Consider the following 18,066-nt stretch of genomic DNA (forward strand, 5'->3'; position numbering starts at 1 on the left):
ACGAAATCCAGCATATCTATTCTGTTTGCTGTGTCATACAACAACAACAACAACAATAGAAATAATAGAAACTCCTCAAAGCACAGCAGACAAAAAACCAGTACAAGAAAACCGCACTACAAACTAGAGCTGACAGCCGAAAATACATCACACTCTCCTAGACACTTGAGAAGTGTTCGACTTGTGATTTTGTGATACGAAATCCAGCATGTCTATTCTGTTTGTTGTGTCATACAATAATAATAATAATAATGAGGAGGAGGAGGAGGAAGGTTGGAAGAGACCCCTTGGGCCCTTTAGTCCAACCCTCTTCTGCCTTTCTGCACCAAAAGCACAAGCAAAGCACCCCTGACAGATGGCCACCCAGCCTCAATGTTAATAATAATAATAATAATAATAATAATAATAATAATAATAATAATAATAATAGAAACTCCTCAAAGCACAGCAGACAAAAAACCAGTACAAGAAAACCGCACTACAAACTAGAGCTGACAGCCGAAAATACATCACACAGTCCATACATATCATAAAGCGGCAATTTGTCAGTGAAATTTATATTGTGATAGCTTGCCTTGATCATTGTGTTTACAGTATGCCCATGCCAAACGGAAAATGTTTCTCAGGCACATTCTTCTAAACTGTTGTGGGTCGAAAGGTTTAGGCTTTGGCGAAAGATAAAAACCTTTTCGCTTGGGTGTCTGGCAATGTGTTTATTTTTACTTGAGCAAAGTTTTTTCTTAATGGGTTGAATCTGCACGTTTTAACAGGTTTAGCCCTGATATTTATTTAAGGATCTGAACTCAAAGGCTTTATCGCTCAGGGATAAAACGGTGCCATGCTGGCCTTAGGTTTTGTTTATGGGAGGATATTGTAATCTCCTGAGAACTTCCAAGCCGGTATTGAAATTTTAGTTCACCTACATCCAGAGAGCATTGTGGACTCAAACAATGATGGATCTGGGCCAAACTTGGCACAAATACTCAATAGGCCAAAATTTGGACACTGGTGGAGTTTGGGGAAAATAGAACTTGACATTTGGGAGTTGTAGTTGCTGGGATTCATAGTTCACTTACAATCAAAGAGCTGAACTCCTGGACAACCTAGAAGATGGAAGTTGGCTGAACTCCTAGACAACCTAGAAGAGGAAGTTGGCTGAACTCCTAGACAACCTAGAAGATGAAGCTAACTTAAATGTTGGACAACCTAGAAGATGGAGTTGGCTGAACTCCTAGACAACCTAGAAGATGAAGCTAACTGAAATGCTGGACAACCTAGAAGATGAAGTTGGCTGAACTCCTGGACAACCTAGAAGATGAAGTTGGCTCAACTCCTGGACAACCTAGAAGATGAAGTTGGCTCAACTCCTGGACAACCTAGAAGATGAAGTTGGCTCAACTCCTGGACAACCTAGAAGATGAAGCTAACTGAAATGCTGGACAACCTAGAAGATGACGTTGGCTGAACTCCTAGACAACCTAGAAGAGGAAGTTGGCTCAACTCCTGGACAACCTAGAAGATGAAGTTGGCTCAACTCCTGGACAACCTAGAAGATGAAGTTGGCTCAACTCCTGGACAACCTAGAAGATGAAGTTGGCTCAACTCCTGGACAACCTAGAAGATGAAGCTAACTGAAATGCTGGACAACCTAGAAGATGACGTTGGCTGAACTCCTAGACAACCTAGAAGATGAAGCTAACTGAAATGCTGGACCCGAATATAAGCTGACCCGAATATAAGCCGAGGCACCTAATTTTACCACAAAAAACTGGGAAAACATTGACTCCAGTATAAGCTGAGATACCAATAAAATTACATGAATCGAGGCATCGGTAGGTTAAATGTTTTTGAATCTTTACATCCAACTGTAATTTAAGATATGAGTGTCCAACTCTGATTAAATCATTCTCATCTTCTTCAATGTCAATGTGCTTATGTATCCTTTTAATAATAATAGAGTGAAATAATAAATGTAGTAATAATAATAATAATTGCAGTAAAATAATAAATGTAATAATAGAGTAAAATAAATGTAAAAGTAACAACAATAATAGAGTAAAAGAACAAATTTAATAAATCATAACCTAATTTGATGTTTAATAGGCTTTTCCTTAATCTCTCCTTATTATCCAAGATATTCGCTTATCCAAGCTTCTGCCGGCCCGTTTAGCTTGGATAAGTGAGACTCTACTACTTTGGCGGGAAAGGCATAAAGATGCTTCAAGCAATCATGCTGGTCACACATCCAGTTTTTTATGGTAAAATTGGGTGTCTCGTATTCAGGTCGGCTTATACTCAAGTATATACGGTCGGTAGTTCTGCAATGCTGTGATGACTCATGGCCTTGTAGTCCTGTTCCTAGTACTATTGTGGCAGACGAAGAGGAAAACATGGGATTTTTGCCGGTTCAGCCAGAGCCGGAGCCTCTCCACCTGGAGGATGTTTGCCCTCAAGAATTCAGCCAAACAGGCCTTGGGCAGAACTCCCCCCCGTTTTCCCGGAGGGACAATTATACTAGAGATAGAGGAGTCAGAGAGGCTAATCGCCGGAGCCTGAGAATCGCTGCCAAACAACTAGCTGATCAGGTCTGCTTCCCTTGGGAAATTCTAAGGAGTCATGCATCTGGACAGAGTTGGGTTTCGCTTCTCGTTCTCCAGGGAAAGTGTTCTGTTGGCGGGAAAACGAGACCCAATATAGGTGTTTGGCGCAAGGGATACTTTGCGGAGTCAATTGATCAGCTTGAGGAGAGAGATTGTGTGTGGACTTCGTAACCCCAGTTCCTTGCTTCCCGGATCAAGTTTCAAGCCTGCCTTGTTTCACGTTTTGCCACGGACCTTGTTTCATGCTTCATGTTTGCCTCGTTTCAAGTCTTTGATCTTGCCAAGAATCAAGTTTATTTTCCAGCCTTGTTGTCAAGCTACATTGGACCTTAAAGACTCTGTCATTTCCCCACACTATTGCTTGGCAAAGTGTGTGTTTCGGTCAGGTGGATTAAAACTTTGAACTCTAATATCTTATATTGGACAATACATTTCTGGACTATATTTGACCTTATCTGAAAGGTCTGCTTCTGAACTATATTCTTCACTTGTTTTTATTGTTTTTATATATTTCTTTAATAAAGATATTAGATAGAGTCTGGCCTCTGCGCATGGTTATTGGTGTTCTGCAGCCTGGGTCCTGACAGCTGCGGAGGAAGGGAGATGACAACTTGTCACATTCCTGGGTTAACTTTCAGTTGCAGGGGAGGTCTGTCTAATTAAGCATTAAAGGAAACCGTGGTTAGCAGGTATACTGTTGTGAGACTCGGGCGAAGACGAGGCATATGCCCGTGACCTCCCAGAGAGATCAAAGCCCAATCTCTCTGACAGCAACAAGATGACATGACTTGCCACAGGCCTTGTGCCGAGCTCTTTTGTCTGCAGAGGGTCTGTGTTGAAGGATGAGCAGGTAGGAGTCAAGGGCTGTCTTTTGACATTTTAACTAATCCCTTCTAGCCTGTGGTTTACTGCGCACGGAGGATATTTGCTAGCAGGAGACGCTGGCTTTTCCACATATGCACCATGTCATGTCGAATTGGGCGTCACGGTGATGCCCGGTAATGCAAACGTATACAGTGAAATGGATTCTGATGGCATTAAAGTGACGTGCGCTGACCTTTTACCTGTTATGCGATTTGCAAGGAATGCTTAACCCTTGAATAGAAGACATGCGGTGATGCACGTGTGGATGTGTGAAGATTATATCCTCATGCTCTTGTTGCATAGTCATGGCTTGTTAGTTGTTCTTCTTCCTTCCCCTTCTCTGTTGAAGGAGCTTTATTATGTTGTCAAAGGCTTTCATGACCAGGATCACAGGGTTGTTGTATGTCTTTCGGGCTGTATGGCCATGTTCCAGAATGCTTCTCAGGATCTTTATTATTTATTTATTTAATGCATTTATATCCTGCCCTTCTCGCCCCGAATGGAATTACCATATTGTACTATATCTATATATTGTAATATTATTAGTAATATTACATGTAAAATATAATATATAATATTAATAACAATAGTTATTCTGGGACTCTAAGCTGAGTCTGGGAGAGGAGTGCCTCCCCATTACATCTGATGTCTGCCAATGGGTTTAATAATAATATTATATATATATATATATATATATATATATATATATATATATATATATGATAGCTACTCTAGGACCCTAAGCTGAGTCTGGGAGAGGAGTGCCTCTGTATTACATCTGATATCTGCCAATGGGTTTAATAATAATATTTATATCTATTTTAATAATGATAGCTACTCTGGGACCCTAAGCTGAGTCTGGGAGAGGAGTGCCTCCCCATTACATCTGATGTCTGCCAATGGGTTTAATAATTTATATATATATATATATATATATATATATATATATATATATATATATATGAATGATAGCTACTATGGGACCCTAAGCTGAGTCTGGGAGAGGAGTGCCTCTGTATTACATCTGATATCTGCCAATGGGTTTAATAATAATAATAATATCTATTTTAATAATGATAGCTACTCTGGGACCCTAAGCTGAGTCTGGGAGAGGAGTGCCTCCCCATTACATCTGATGTCTGCCAATGGGTTTAATAATAATAATAATATTATATATATATATATATATATATATATATATATATATATATATGAATGATAGCTACTCTGGGACCCTAAGCTGAGTCTGGGAGAGGAGTGCCTCTGTATTACATCTGATATCTGCCAATGGGTTTAATAATAATATTAATATCTATTTTAATGACAATAGCTACTCTGGGACCCTAAGCTGAGTCTGGGAGAGGAGTGCCTCCCCATGACAGTTGTCAGCCTCCTTTTCCTTCATAGAAATTGGACTGCAAACAGTTTTCATCCCTGTCAATTGGTGTCAGAGCTCGTATTATCTCAGGCAGAGTGCAATATTGATTTCTGTTCATGTTCAAGATTCTCTCCATCAAGGTGGTATAGTTACAAAACTCTCGTATCGATAATTGGAACAAAATACCAGGCATTTATCACGGGGATGGTTTGACGACAACTCTGGGCCTGTTTTTTAAATTTTTATTTGACGTGCTCGAAACATGGTGGAGGAATCCTTTGGCCCCCCGATCGATAAATCTTGAGTGACAGTAACAAATATTGGATCGGTGGAATCAAACTGAATTTCCTTCCTGGCTGGAAAGTTTGACTCTGTGAATCTGACAGGCTGTTTTTTAAAGGGCACAAAGCACATGGAATTGCAGAGGGGGAAAAAAGCCAAGGATGCCTACCCAAACTCGAGTTGAAAGTTACCTGTCAGAAGTGGTTAGAAGTTGGCTGCTTTCTCTCCTGAAGCCTGTCCTTTCGGTTGTCAGTTTTAAAAGGTTAATACAGAACAAAAGAGCAGTGAAATTAACCTGCCTTTGTGTAGCTTGATGCCATTCCTTTCAAAACAACAGGTTTGAAGAAGAGAATGATGGGCCTCCGTTGTATTTTCCTTGCTAGACTCTTGCCTCGCTCCATCTTTGAACCCCAGTTTGTCACTTTTGTTCGTGATTTAACGTGCGAAGTATGTGTTGTGTTGTTAAAGGGCGAAGTATGGAACCCTGCGCAGACGGGAAAGCCTTGGCATTGAACGGTTGTGTTGTTAAAGTGTGAAGTATGGAACCCTGTGCAGATGAAGACCCTTAGCATTGAACGGTTGTGTTGTTAAAGGGCGAAGTATGGAACCCTGCGCAGACGGGGAAGCCTTAGCATTGAACGGTTGTGTTGTTAAAGAGCGAAGTATGGAACCCTGTGCAGACGAAGACCCTTAGCATTGAACGGTTGTGTTGTTAAAGTGTGAAGTATGGAACCCTGTGCAGACGGGGAAGCCTTAGCATTGAACGGTTGTGTTGTTAAAGAGCGAAGTATGGAACCCTGCGCAGACAGGAAAGCCTTGGCATTGAACGGTTGTGTTGTTAAAGGGCGAAGTATGGAACCCTGCGCAGACGGAGAAGCCTTAGCATTGAACGGTTGTGTTGTTAAAGGGCGAAGTATGGAACCCTGCGCAGACGGGGAAGCCTTAGCATTGAACAGTTGTGTTGTTAAAATGCAAAGTATGGAACCCTGCGCAGACGGGGAAGCCTTAGCATTGAACGGTTGTGTTGTTAAAGTAGATTTCTCAGATAATGCAAGCTGTTTATGGGGATTGTGTTGATGTGAGTCCTGTGTGTCGTTGCGTGAGTACATTTGAAGATGTTGTGGTGGGAACATCTGACTTACGTGACAAACAAAGAGTTGGATGTCCTGTGACAGCAACCACCACGTTTCACAAGCAAAAGGTGGACAGATTGATTCAGGACAATTGTCGTATCACTAGAGAGAAATTTCAAGCATCATCGGCATTTCACAAGAACATGTCGGTCACATTATTGCTTTGCTTGGCTATCAGATGTCGAGAGAACTGTGAGACGTTGGTCGCAGAAACAGAGTGTCGACTTCTTCCATGACAGCTTGATTGTTTGCAGAAATATATCCAATTGTCTGATGATGTGGAGAAGTGAATAGTGGTAGTTGAAGAGCACATTCTCAGGATTATTTCTGCGTTTGATTTATTAAAATATTCCCATCCAAACCCAAGTAACGAAGGTGGAGGCATGACTTTTGATTCAACCCTGGTAGATACTCAATAGTAGCTGATCTGCTCTGCAACCGGATGGTTTTATCTGTGTGTGGCGAGCGGGGAATCCATCCGGCATTTTTGCTGTTATGTAAAGATAAGACTCAGAGCAAAACTGTTATCTTCTGCGTTTGGCCAGGAGGGCGAGAAGGCCTCTTAAGTGAGCCTGTTATCGTTGTACGGCGCATTGTGTTCGAGCAATGCTCAGTGAACTTTCCGCTACTGGGAAGGGACGAAACACATCGGCGGCGTGAAACTCAAGTGTTTACAGAAAAAGTGATACGTGGTCTGACTTGTCGCTTGAGAGCCACAAGAAGCATTCTCGGGACTTATTACTACTCTTTTTTATTTGTACATTTTAATTACCATATATACACGAATATAAGCCAACCCGAATATAAGCCGAGGCGCCTCATTTTACCACAAAAAACTGGGAAAACATCTTGACTCGAGTATAGGTCGAGTAAAGGTGGGAAATGCAGCAGCTATGGGTCAATTTCAAAAATAAAAATAGATACCAATAAAATTATTAATAATAATAATAATAATAATGATGATAATAATATATCACACAGTCCTAGACACTTGGGAAGTGTTCGACGTGATTTTGTGAGACGAAATCCAGCATGTCTATCTTGTTTGCTGTGTCATAATAATAATAATAATAATAATAATAATAATAATAATAATAATAATACATCACACAGTCCTAGACACTTGGGAAGTGTTCAACGTGATTTTGTGAGACGAAATCCAGCATGTCTATCTTGTTTGCTGTGTCATAATAATAATAATAATAATAATAATAATAATAATAATAATAATAATAATAATAATACATCACACAGTCCTAGACACTTGGGAAGTGTTCAACGTGATTTTGTGAGACGAAATCCAGCATATCTATCTTGTTTGCTGTGTCATAATAATAATAATAATAATAATAATAATAATAATAATAATACATCACACAGTCCTAGACACTTCGGAAGTGTTCGACGTGATTTTGTGAGACGAAATCCAGCATATCTATCTTGTTTGTTGTGTCATCATAAAAAATAATAATAATAATAATAATAATAATACATCACACAGTCCTAGACACTTGGGAAGTGTTCGACTTGTGGTTTTGTGATACGAAATCCAGCACATCTATCTTGTTTGCTGTGTCATAATAATAATAATAATAATAATAATAATAATAATAATAATAATAATAATACATCACACAGTCCTAGACACTTCGGAAGTGTTCGACTTGTGATTTTGTGAGACGAAATCCAGCATCTATATCTTGTTTGGTGTGTCATAATAATAATAGTAATAATAATAATAATAATAATAATAATACATCACACAATCCTAGACACTTGGGAAGTGTTCGACTTGTGATTTTGTGAGATGAAATCCAGCATGTCTATCTTGTTTGCTGTGTCATAATAATAATAATAATAATAATAATAATAATAATAATAATACATCACACAGTCCTAGACACTTGGGAAGTGTTCGACTTGTGATTTTGTGAGACGAAATCCAGCATGTCTATCTTGTTTGCTGTGTCATAATAATAATAATAATAATAATAATAATAATAATAATAATAATAATAATGATGATGATGATAAAAATACGTAGATACCAATAAAATTACATTTATCGAGGCATCAGTAGGTTAAATGTTTTGGAATATTTACCATATTTCAAAGAAAAACATAAACTAGCTCTGTAAGTGGAAAAGTAGGGTCAACAAAAAGAATATGGTATTAACAATAATGTGTCTTTGTAATTTGTCCAGGTTGAGCTGAAGAGGAAATACAATGACCAGCATTCGAAGGCAAGAGGACTTCTGTCTGGGAGCCAGTGGTATGAAATCCAGGCCTATCGGGCTCTTAACCAAGCCCTTGGCAGGTATGTGGAACTAGTTTACCTTTCAACAGTTGACTTCTAAACTCTCTTTTATATTGTTACTAGCTGTGCCCGGCCACGCGTTGCTGTGTCAAAGTGGTGGTGGTATCGGTTAAAACTTGTTGTGGAATTTTTATTTGACGTTATTTGTATTTTTTTTAATTAATTTTATTGTCACTTATCTTTTTTATTTATTATATTTTATTATTTTGTTGTATTATTTTTAGTCATTTTGTTATAGTATTTTATTGTATTAATTATTTTAGTGTTTTTTATAATTTTTTATTGTATTATTTGTATTTATTTTTTTATCATTATTTTATTAACACTGGGCTGAGTGGGTTGCTAGGAGACCAAGTGGGTGGAGCTTAGCCTTGTAACTGGCAGCAATTGGATAAAAACTATTATTCCTCTCCCTCTAATTAGGAATTTATTTTTCTTTTCTTTTTGTTGTATCAACCTAGAGGCATGGATGAGGGGTTGTGATGTCAATTTTCGAGGTTGTGGGGTGTTTACTTTTGTTGTTTTGTCCGCTGCCCTGATGCCATCACTCTTTTATATATATAGATATCTAAACTCTAGTGTTATATTGTTTTTAATTTATGGATTGTGTTTTAATTTCTGTTGATGTTGGGTTCGTCCCCATGTGAGCCACACCGAGTCCCTTCAGGGAGATGGAGGCGGGATACAAAAATAAAGTTATTGTTATTGTTATTGACACAAAGACAGAGTATGACACATCAAACGAGATGTATATGCTGGATTTCATATCACAAAATCACAAGTCGAACACTTCCCAAGTTGTTGTTGTTGTTGTTATTGTTAATAGCTGTGCCCGGCCATGCGTTGCTGTGGCGTAGTCCTAAGTGGGGTTTTCTTTGTGGCATTCAAGGTGGCCTAGAAAGGATTCCCCTAGGTATGAAGCAGCCAGGCTTTGAAGCTGTGAGGCTATTCAATGGTAATCAAGTTGGCCAACAATAGAGTCCCCTAGGCATGAAACAGCCAGGCTTTGAAGCTGCGAGGCTATTCAATGGTATTCAAGTTGGCCAACAGTGGAAGCCCCTAGGTATGAAGCAGCCAGGCTTTGAAGCTGCAAAGCTATTCAATGGTATTCAAGTTGGCCAACAATAGAGTCCCCTAGGCATGAAACAGCCAGGCTTTGAAGCTGCAAGGCTATTCAGTGGTAATCAAGTTGGCCAACAATAGAGTCCCCTAGGCATGAAACAGCCAGGCTTTGAAGCTGCCAGGCTATTCAATGGTATTCAAGTTGGCCAACAGTGGAAGCCCCTAGGTATGAAGCAGCCAGGCTTTGAAGCTGCAAAGCTATTCAATGGTATTCAAGTTGGCCAACAATAGAGTCCCCTAGGCATGAAGCAGCCAGGCTTTGAAGCTGCAAGGCTATTCAGTGGTAATCAAGTTGGCCAACAATAGAGTCCCCTAGGCATGAAACAGCCAGGCTTTGAAGCTGCCAGGCTATTCAATGGTATTCAAGTTGGCCAACAGTGGAAGCCCCTAGGTATGAAGCAGCCAGGCTTTGAAGCTGCAAAGCTATTCAATGGTATTCAAGTTGGCCAACAATAGAGTCCCCTAGGCATGAAGCAGCCAGGCTTCGAAGCTGCGAGGCTATTCAATGGTATTCAAGTTGGCCAACAGTGGAAGCCCCTAGGTATGAAGCAGCCAGGCTTTGAAGCTGCGAGGCTATTCAATGGTAATCAAGTTGGCAAACAATGGAATCCCCTAGGCATGAAGCAGCCAGGCTTTGAAGCTGCAAGGCTATTCAATGGTAATCAAGTTGGCCAGCAATAGAGTCCCCTAGGCATGAAACAGCCAGGCTTTGAAGCTGCAAGGGCACTCCTTGGAAAGTGATGAGCATTGTGGCCAAATTCGGTGTGATTTGACCCAGTGGTTTTGTTGTTTACTCGGTCCTCAAACATACATTTATTTATATTTATATATATATGTGTGTGTGTGTGTGTGTGTGTGTAATTACTTTCCTTCCCTTCTTTTTCTTTCTTGCTTTCCTTCCTCCCTTCCTCTTATACATATGTCACCTGTCTTTCCCACGGACATCACAGAGGGCCACTTCACCCAGCATACATACATACACACTTTGACTGACAATTAATTGAGCAAGTTACAGAGGAAACTCAGTTCCAAACTAAGGAAGAAAAAGACTTTTCTGATCACCTCTTATCTCTTATGGGTGTCTCACTGGTCCGTTCATAAATGCAAAATATTCTAGCGCCCATAACCAATTATCAGAGTATTTGCAGCGCAGATGGAAGCAGTGGAACGCAGAACGAAGAGACACTCAGAGACGTTGGTAAAACTATTTACAAAGTTTTACTGTATGCAGCAGTAATCAACACAAACAGACTTGCAGATGACAGACGAACACAAGAACTTGACTCAAACTCTAGAGAGAGAGAACTCCATTGAACTGATGCAATCGTGATGCACAAACACTTGTGTCTGGATACTCCCTAGTTCCAGCCACACATCCTAGCTTCTTGGCAATTAACTCTTTCCACACTATGGTACATTCTGGATGATGCAATCAGTTGCAATACAAGCACGGCACAAATTGCATTTAAACACTATCAATACACAAATCCCACATTAACAAAATGCAGAAGAAAAGCCACCCTCTCCTCCTCGATATACTTCTAGAAACCTATTCAGGGATTCAATCACATTTTTGTTCTTTCCCACAACACAGAAGCAAGTGTCTGTTTAAATTTCAGCAAATAAAACATCAGGCTACGAAAGTGCATTGGCATTTGCAAGACAGTTCTCGTTCCCTCTCTGCCCATAGGTTTTATTTATTTTTATTAATGAGTATATACAGTACATTTATTATTTTTCATAATAATAATAATTATTATCATTACATTTATTATTTTACTCTACTTATTATTATTACATTTATTATTTTACTCTATTATTATAGTTACTATTACAGTAGAGTCTCACTTATCCAACACTCGCTTATCCAACATTCTGGATTATCCAACGCATTTTGTAGTAAATGTTTTCAATATATCGTGATATTTTGGTGCTAAATTTGTAAATACAGTAATTACAACATAACATTACTGCGTATTGAACTACTTTTTCTGCCAAATTTGTGGTATAACATGATGTTTTGGTGCTTAATTTGTAAAATCATAACCTAATTTAATGTTTAATAGGCTTTTCCTTAATCTCTCCTTATTATCCAACATATTCGCTTATCCAGCGTTCTGCTGGCCCGTTTATGTTGGATAAGTGAGACTCTACTGTATATCTATTATTTTACTCTATTATTATTCTATTTATTATTTTACTCTATTATTATAGTTACTATTACAGTAGAGTCTCACTTATCCAACACTCGCTTATCCAACGTTCTGGATTATCCAACGCATTTTGTAGTAAATGTTTTCAATATATCGTGATATTTTGGTGCTAAATTTGTAAATACAGTAATGACAACATAACATTACTGCGTATTGAACTACTTTTTCTGCCAAATTTGTGGTATAACATGATGTTTTGGTGCTTAATTTGTAAAATCATAACCTAATTTAATGTTTAATAGGCTTTTCCTTAATCTCTCCTTATTATCCAACATATTCGCTTATCCAGCGTTCGGCTGGCCCGTTTATGTTGGATAAGTGAGACTACTGTATATCTATTATTTTACTCTATTATTATTCTATTTATTATTTTACTCTGATATTATGATTATTACATGTATTATTTTTTATTAATATTTTTATTATTAATGACAGGGGTCCCCAAACTAAGGCCCGGGGGTGGTCATTTACCTGGCCCCTGCCCTCATTTATAATATAATATTTTTATATCAGTTTTAATAATATAATATATTATATATACATATGATATTGATATTATGTTATACAATGTAATACTAATAATAATACCATATAATAATATTAATTACATGTTATATATTACATATAATATTACAGTATACTGGTATAGTTCAATATAGTAATATATAATGCTAATATTGTGCTATGCTAATAATATATTGTATGTACATACAGCTGCTCTGAGTTCCCTTCGTGGTGAGAAGGGTGGGATATAAATGTAGTAAATAAATGTAGTAAATGAATAAATAAATAATTTTAGACTTAGGCTCGCCCACTTGACTTGAAGGCACACAACAACAACGACAACAACAACAATCCTAATTAACTTGACTATCTCATTGGCCTGATAGGTTTATGTTGGTTAAAGTTGTTTTCATTTTAAAATATTTTATTGTTCTTTCATTGTTGTTGTTGTTTTGCACTACAAATAAGACATGTGCAGTGTGCATAGGGATTTGTTCGTATTTCTTTTTCAAATAATAATTTGGCCCCTCAACAGTCTGAAGGATTGTGGACCGGCCCCCTGCTTAAAAAGTTTGAGGACCCCTGATTAATGAGTATAAATAGACACAAAAACGTCTTACACGGGGATTAAGGTGAGCTGTTTTGGGTCCCAGACGTGGCATTTTTTGCATTGCTCTGGCGGTATATGAAGTAACAGAAGTCCATGAAACATGATCATTGCAGTCGGGGAATAGGCCAGATGTTGCGCATGGCCAGGTGGCAACTCTGCCATGAAATCTTGCAGCATTGCTTTGACCCGAGAGGTGTGAGATAGGTCTCCAATGGGCCTGATACGTTTGTTTTCTCTGCGTACTTAACCAGCTCAGCAGAAAAAAAAGGTGGAAGAAATCTCGTGCTCGGCTTTCATTTTTGCAAGCGCATTTTTACATCCCGGCTTCCCCAGTGATGGGAGTTTCACCGAAAGGCCACCTGGAAAATATTCTTGATATAAACATATGATAGCACTGAAAAAGGTGTAGTCCTTTGACAAAAGACAAAAGTGGAGTTGCGTGTGACCTCCGTGTCATCCCTTGTGATGTGTTCGCACTTCAAAAAGCCCTTAACGGCATTGCATGACTGATACGTTGCTCATGAATGTTTACGGTCATCTATCTATATATATATATATAATACTAGCTGTGCCCGGCGATGCGTTGCTGTGGCAAAGTGGTGGTGGTATTGGTTAAAAATTGTTGTGTAATTTTTATTTGACGTTATTCGCATTTTTTTTTACTAATTTTATTGTAAGTTATATTTTTACCTATATATATAAAAGAGTAATGAAATTTCGGCCTAAGACAAAACAACAAAACTACACATCCCAGAAACACTAAACTTGGCAGCACAACCCCTCATCCATGCCTCTACGTTCATACAACAAAAAGCTCCAGCTACTCCAGAAAACGGCCAGGCTTTGAGACTGCAAGGCTATTCGCTGCTATTCCACCTGGCCATCAAAGGATTCCCATAAGCCACAGCAACGTGTGGCCGGGCAAAGCTAGTTTATTATATTTTATTATTTTCTTGTATTGTTTTTAGTTATTTTCTGTTATTATAGCATTTTATTGTATCAATTTTTTAGTGTTTTTTATTATTTTTTATTGGGTTGCTAGGAGACCAAGTTGGAGGAGCTTAGCCTTCTAACTGGCAGCAATTGGATAAAAGCAATTATTCCTCTCTCTCTAATTAGGACTTTATTTTTCTTTTCTTTTTGTTGTATCAACCTAGAGCCGTGGATGATGGGTTGTGTTGCCAAATTTCGAGGTTGCGGGGCCTGTAGTTTTGTTGTTTTGTGGGTCGCCGTGATGCCATCACTCTTTTATATATATAGAAGGGTAATGAAATTTCGGCCTCGGACAAAACAACAAAACTACACATCCCAGAAACACTAAACTTGGCAGCACAACCCCTCATCCATGCCTCTACCTTCATACAACAAAAAGAAAAGAAAAATAAAGTCCTAATTATAGGGAGAGGAATAATTGTTTTTATCCAATTGCTGCCAGTTAGAAGGCTAAGCTCCGCCCACTTGGTCTCCTAGCAACCCACTCAGCCCAGGGGATAGGCAGAGTTAGGCCTCACTTAGGCCTCTTCCACACTGCCTATAAGATACAATTCTAAGAAACCAAGTTATGATTGGTTTTTCCATTCTTTCTCCTGCTTTAGGTGTATTCGCCATAGGAGTGACTGGGGAGCCCTCATTTTAGTCGATGACCGCTTCGGAAGGCACCCAAGTAAATATATAGCTGGTAAGATTCACCGCTGCTTGTACAAAGCATAGCCTGTACAATGGTCCCAGAGTAACTATTATTATTAATATTAATATTATTATTAACTCCCATTGATATACAGCATGGGGAAGCAGACCTTTCTCAGACTCAGCTTAGGGTCCGAGAGTAACTATTCTTAATAATATTAATATTATTATTAACACTGATTGGCACACATCAGCAGTCATGGGGAAGCAGACCTCTCTCAGACTCAGCTTAGGGTCCCAGAATAACTATTGTTATTAATCTTATTATTAACACCCATTGGCACACATCAACTGTCATGGGGAAGCAGACCTCTCTCAGGCTCAGCTTAGGGTCCCAGAGTAACTATTGCTATTAATATTAATATTATTATTAACACCCATTGGCACACATCATGGGGGAGCAGACCTCTTTCAGACCCAGCTTAGGGTCCCAGAGTAAATATTGTTATTAATATTAATATTATTACTAACACCCATTAATACACATCATGGGGAAGCAGACCTCTCCCAGGCTCAGCTTAGGGTCCCAGAATAACTATTGTTATTAATATTAATATTATTATTAACACCCATTGGCACACATCATGGGGAAGCAGAACTCTCTCAGACTCAGCTTAGGGTCTGAGAGTAATAATAATAATAATAATAATAATTATTATTATTATTATTATTATTATTATTATTATTATTATCTCCTGGGGCTGGAGGATGTGTTTAGACTTCCAGCTTCGGCTGCCGAAGATACAAATTCTAACGGTTAAAAAAGTGCAGTGACAGGTAAATAAAATATAGATCTCATGAAATCCTTATAACAAATAACACTGACATTGTTTTAGAGCGAGCAACCATCCCAGATAAAATCATTGCTGAGCATGAATAAATAATCCGCAGAGAGATTTGGAGAAGGGCAAACACGGGCACTGCCTTTGTAATATTCATTATCAGGTTTAATGTTACGTTTGTTTGTGTTTATTTAACCCAGTTTAACCAGGTATTATCAGTTTCATTTTATAAGCTGAGTTTTTCAGCCCTTCTTTAGGGGCCAAATCCATGTTTTTACCATGATTGTCTTTTATACATATATGTTTTTAAATTTTTTTAAATTATGTTTAGAATGTTAATTTACTTTTGTTTGTATTTTCTGATGTTATTGTATGTTGTTTGCTGTCTTATCTGGGCATGGTCCCATGTAAGCCGCCCCGAGTCCCTTCGTGGTATAAAATAAATTATTATTATTATTATTATTATTATTATTATTATTATTATTATTATTATTATACTCGAGTGAGGATCCGGGTCAGCTTATATTCAGGTCGGCTTATACTCGAGTATATACGGTACATTTATTGATTTTCCCTATTATTATTATTATTATTATTATTATTATTACATTTATTATTTAACTCGAGTATATATGCTACATTTATTATTTTTCCTTATTATTATTATTATTATTATTATTATTACATTTATTATTTTACTCTATTATTATAGTTACTATTACATTTATTATTTAACTCGAGTATATATGGTACATTTATTATTTTCCCCTATTATTATTATTATTATTATATTTATTATTTTACTCTACTTATTATTATTACATTTATTATTTTACTCTATTACTATAGTTACTATTACATTTATTATTTAGCTCGAGTATAAACGGTACATTTATTATTTTCCCCTATTATTATTATTACATTTATTATTTTGCTCTATTATTATAGTTACTATTCCATTTATTATTTAACTATTATTATTCTATTTATTATTTTACTCTGATACTATGATTATTACATTTATTATTTTCTTCTATTATATTATTACATTTATTATTTAACTATTTATTATTATTGGAAGGATACGTAAGCACGGTTAGAATAATGATTTAATCAGAGTTGGACAGTCTTATCTTAAAATACAGTTTTATGTAAATATTCAAAAACCTTTCACCTACTGATGCCTGAATTAATGTAAATGTATTGGTATCTATTTTTATTTTGAAATTGTAGCCAAGACGTTAAAAAGTGCCTTTGTCTTGTCAGTAGGTGGTGCTCAGATTCTACCGTACGGATTGTGTTTTCTTGTCCCAGAGAGGATAGTAAAATCCAGGTTAAAATCCCACATTTGATTATATCCAGAAGGAAAATTGCTTTAAAAAATGCCATTGTTGTGCAGCCTTTCAGATGATTTAATTAACAGTGAATTAAAGATAATGTGTGTGTTTATATAATAATATATAATAACATTATACTATACTAATATTATCATCTATTGTATATACATGTAATATTAATAATAATATGATGATGTTGTAATATAATGTAAATATCTGTGTCTTTCCCAAGGATTATCAAAATGGATTCGCCAGCAAATCCAGCACCATGAGAACTTTGATCACGCTCTTGGCTCCTTGGAGACATTTGCGAAATCGAACCAGAAGCGAACCGGCCCTTCTCTCGAGGCCAACGGGAATTACTCACTCGTGCCTTCTGCTCTAAAAGATCTGTCACGCAGCTCAGGACCGGATCCGGAAACACTTTTTGCAGCCGATATTAATCCAACAACATACAACATACCTCCCGAGGAAAAACGTAGGTCTTCATGGGATTATCAAGTTTGGGATTTTCAAGTTTGCTTGTTGTTGGGATATTGAAAAAAAAACAAAACATAATGAATAGGTTGCTTTGAGTTTACTGGGCTGTCTGACCATGTTCCAGAAGCTTTCTCTCCTATGGCAGATATCCTCAGACGTGGTTGGAATTTGGCCAGGCTCTTCTCCATTTGGCCCACGATTGCCTGCTCAGTTTGATACGAGGGCTATCCAGAAAGTAGATTACGTTTTGGAATTAAAAATGAACAAAGTCTAGGAGAAAACATTTACCACACCCAAATACCACTTCTCAACATAGTTGCCATTCAAATCTAGGCCCTTATCATAGCGATGAATGAACTTGGCAACTCCTTCCCCACCAAACTCTGCCGCTTGCGCCCTCAAAAAGTCTAGGAGAAAACATTTACCATATGCAGTTGAAAGCCACACCCAAATACCACTTCTCAACATAGTCGCCATTCAAAGCTAGGCACTTACCATAGCGATGAATGAGCTTGGAAACTTCTTCCCCACAAAACTCGGTCGTTTGCAGCCTCAACCAGCCGGTCACCCCTTACCGCAACTGGGTTGAGGACGCAAGCGGCAGAGTTTTGTGAGGAAGGAGTTGCCAAGCTCATGTCCTGTCTTGTAGCTTTTGCTTATGTATGCGTTATGATTTAATTTTGTTGTAAGCCGCCTGAGTCTTTTTGGAGAGGGGGCAGGATATAAATAAAGTTTAATATAATTATTATTATTATTAT

The 18,066-nt window shown here is 37.7% G+C and overlaps 1 protein-coding gene across 4 annotated transcripts in view; it reads left to right on the forward strand.

The window, feature by feature from the left end:
- The window catches only part of brip1 (BRCA1 interacting helicase 1), a 192,726-nt gene that overhangs the window by 84,924 nt on the left and 89,736 nt on the right, over positions 1-18,066 (forward strand). For all 4 annotated transcript variants that reach the window (XR_010000101.1, XR_010000102.1, XM_062959249.1 and 1 more), the window contains exons 17-19: positions 8,462-8,574; positions 14,619-14,701; positions 17,061-17,306. Coding sequence is in view for 2 of the 4 variants with exons in the window: in XM_062959249.1 (XP_062815319.1) it covers positions 8,462-8,574; positions 14,619-14,701; positions 17,061-17,306 (442 nt within the window). In the remaining 2 variants the exon portion in view is untranslated. The remainder of the gene's footprint in view (positions 1-8,461; positions 8,575-14,618; positions 14,702-17,060; positions 17,307-18,066) is intronic.

Source organism: Anolis carolinensis, unplaced genomic scaffold (assembly GCF_035594765.1).
Source record: "Anolis carolinensis isolate JA03-04 unplaced genomic scaffold, rAnoCar3.1.pri scaffold_7, whole genome shotgun sequence".
Classification (NCBI taxonomy): Eukaryota; Metazoa; Chordata; class Lepidosauria; order Squamata; family Dactyloidae; genus Anolis; species Anolis carolinensis.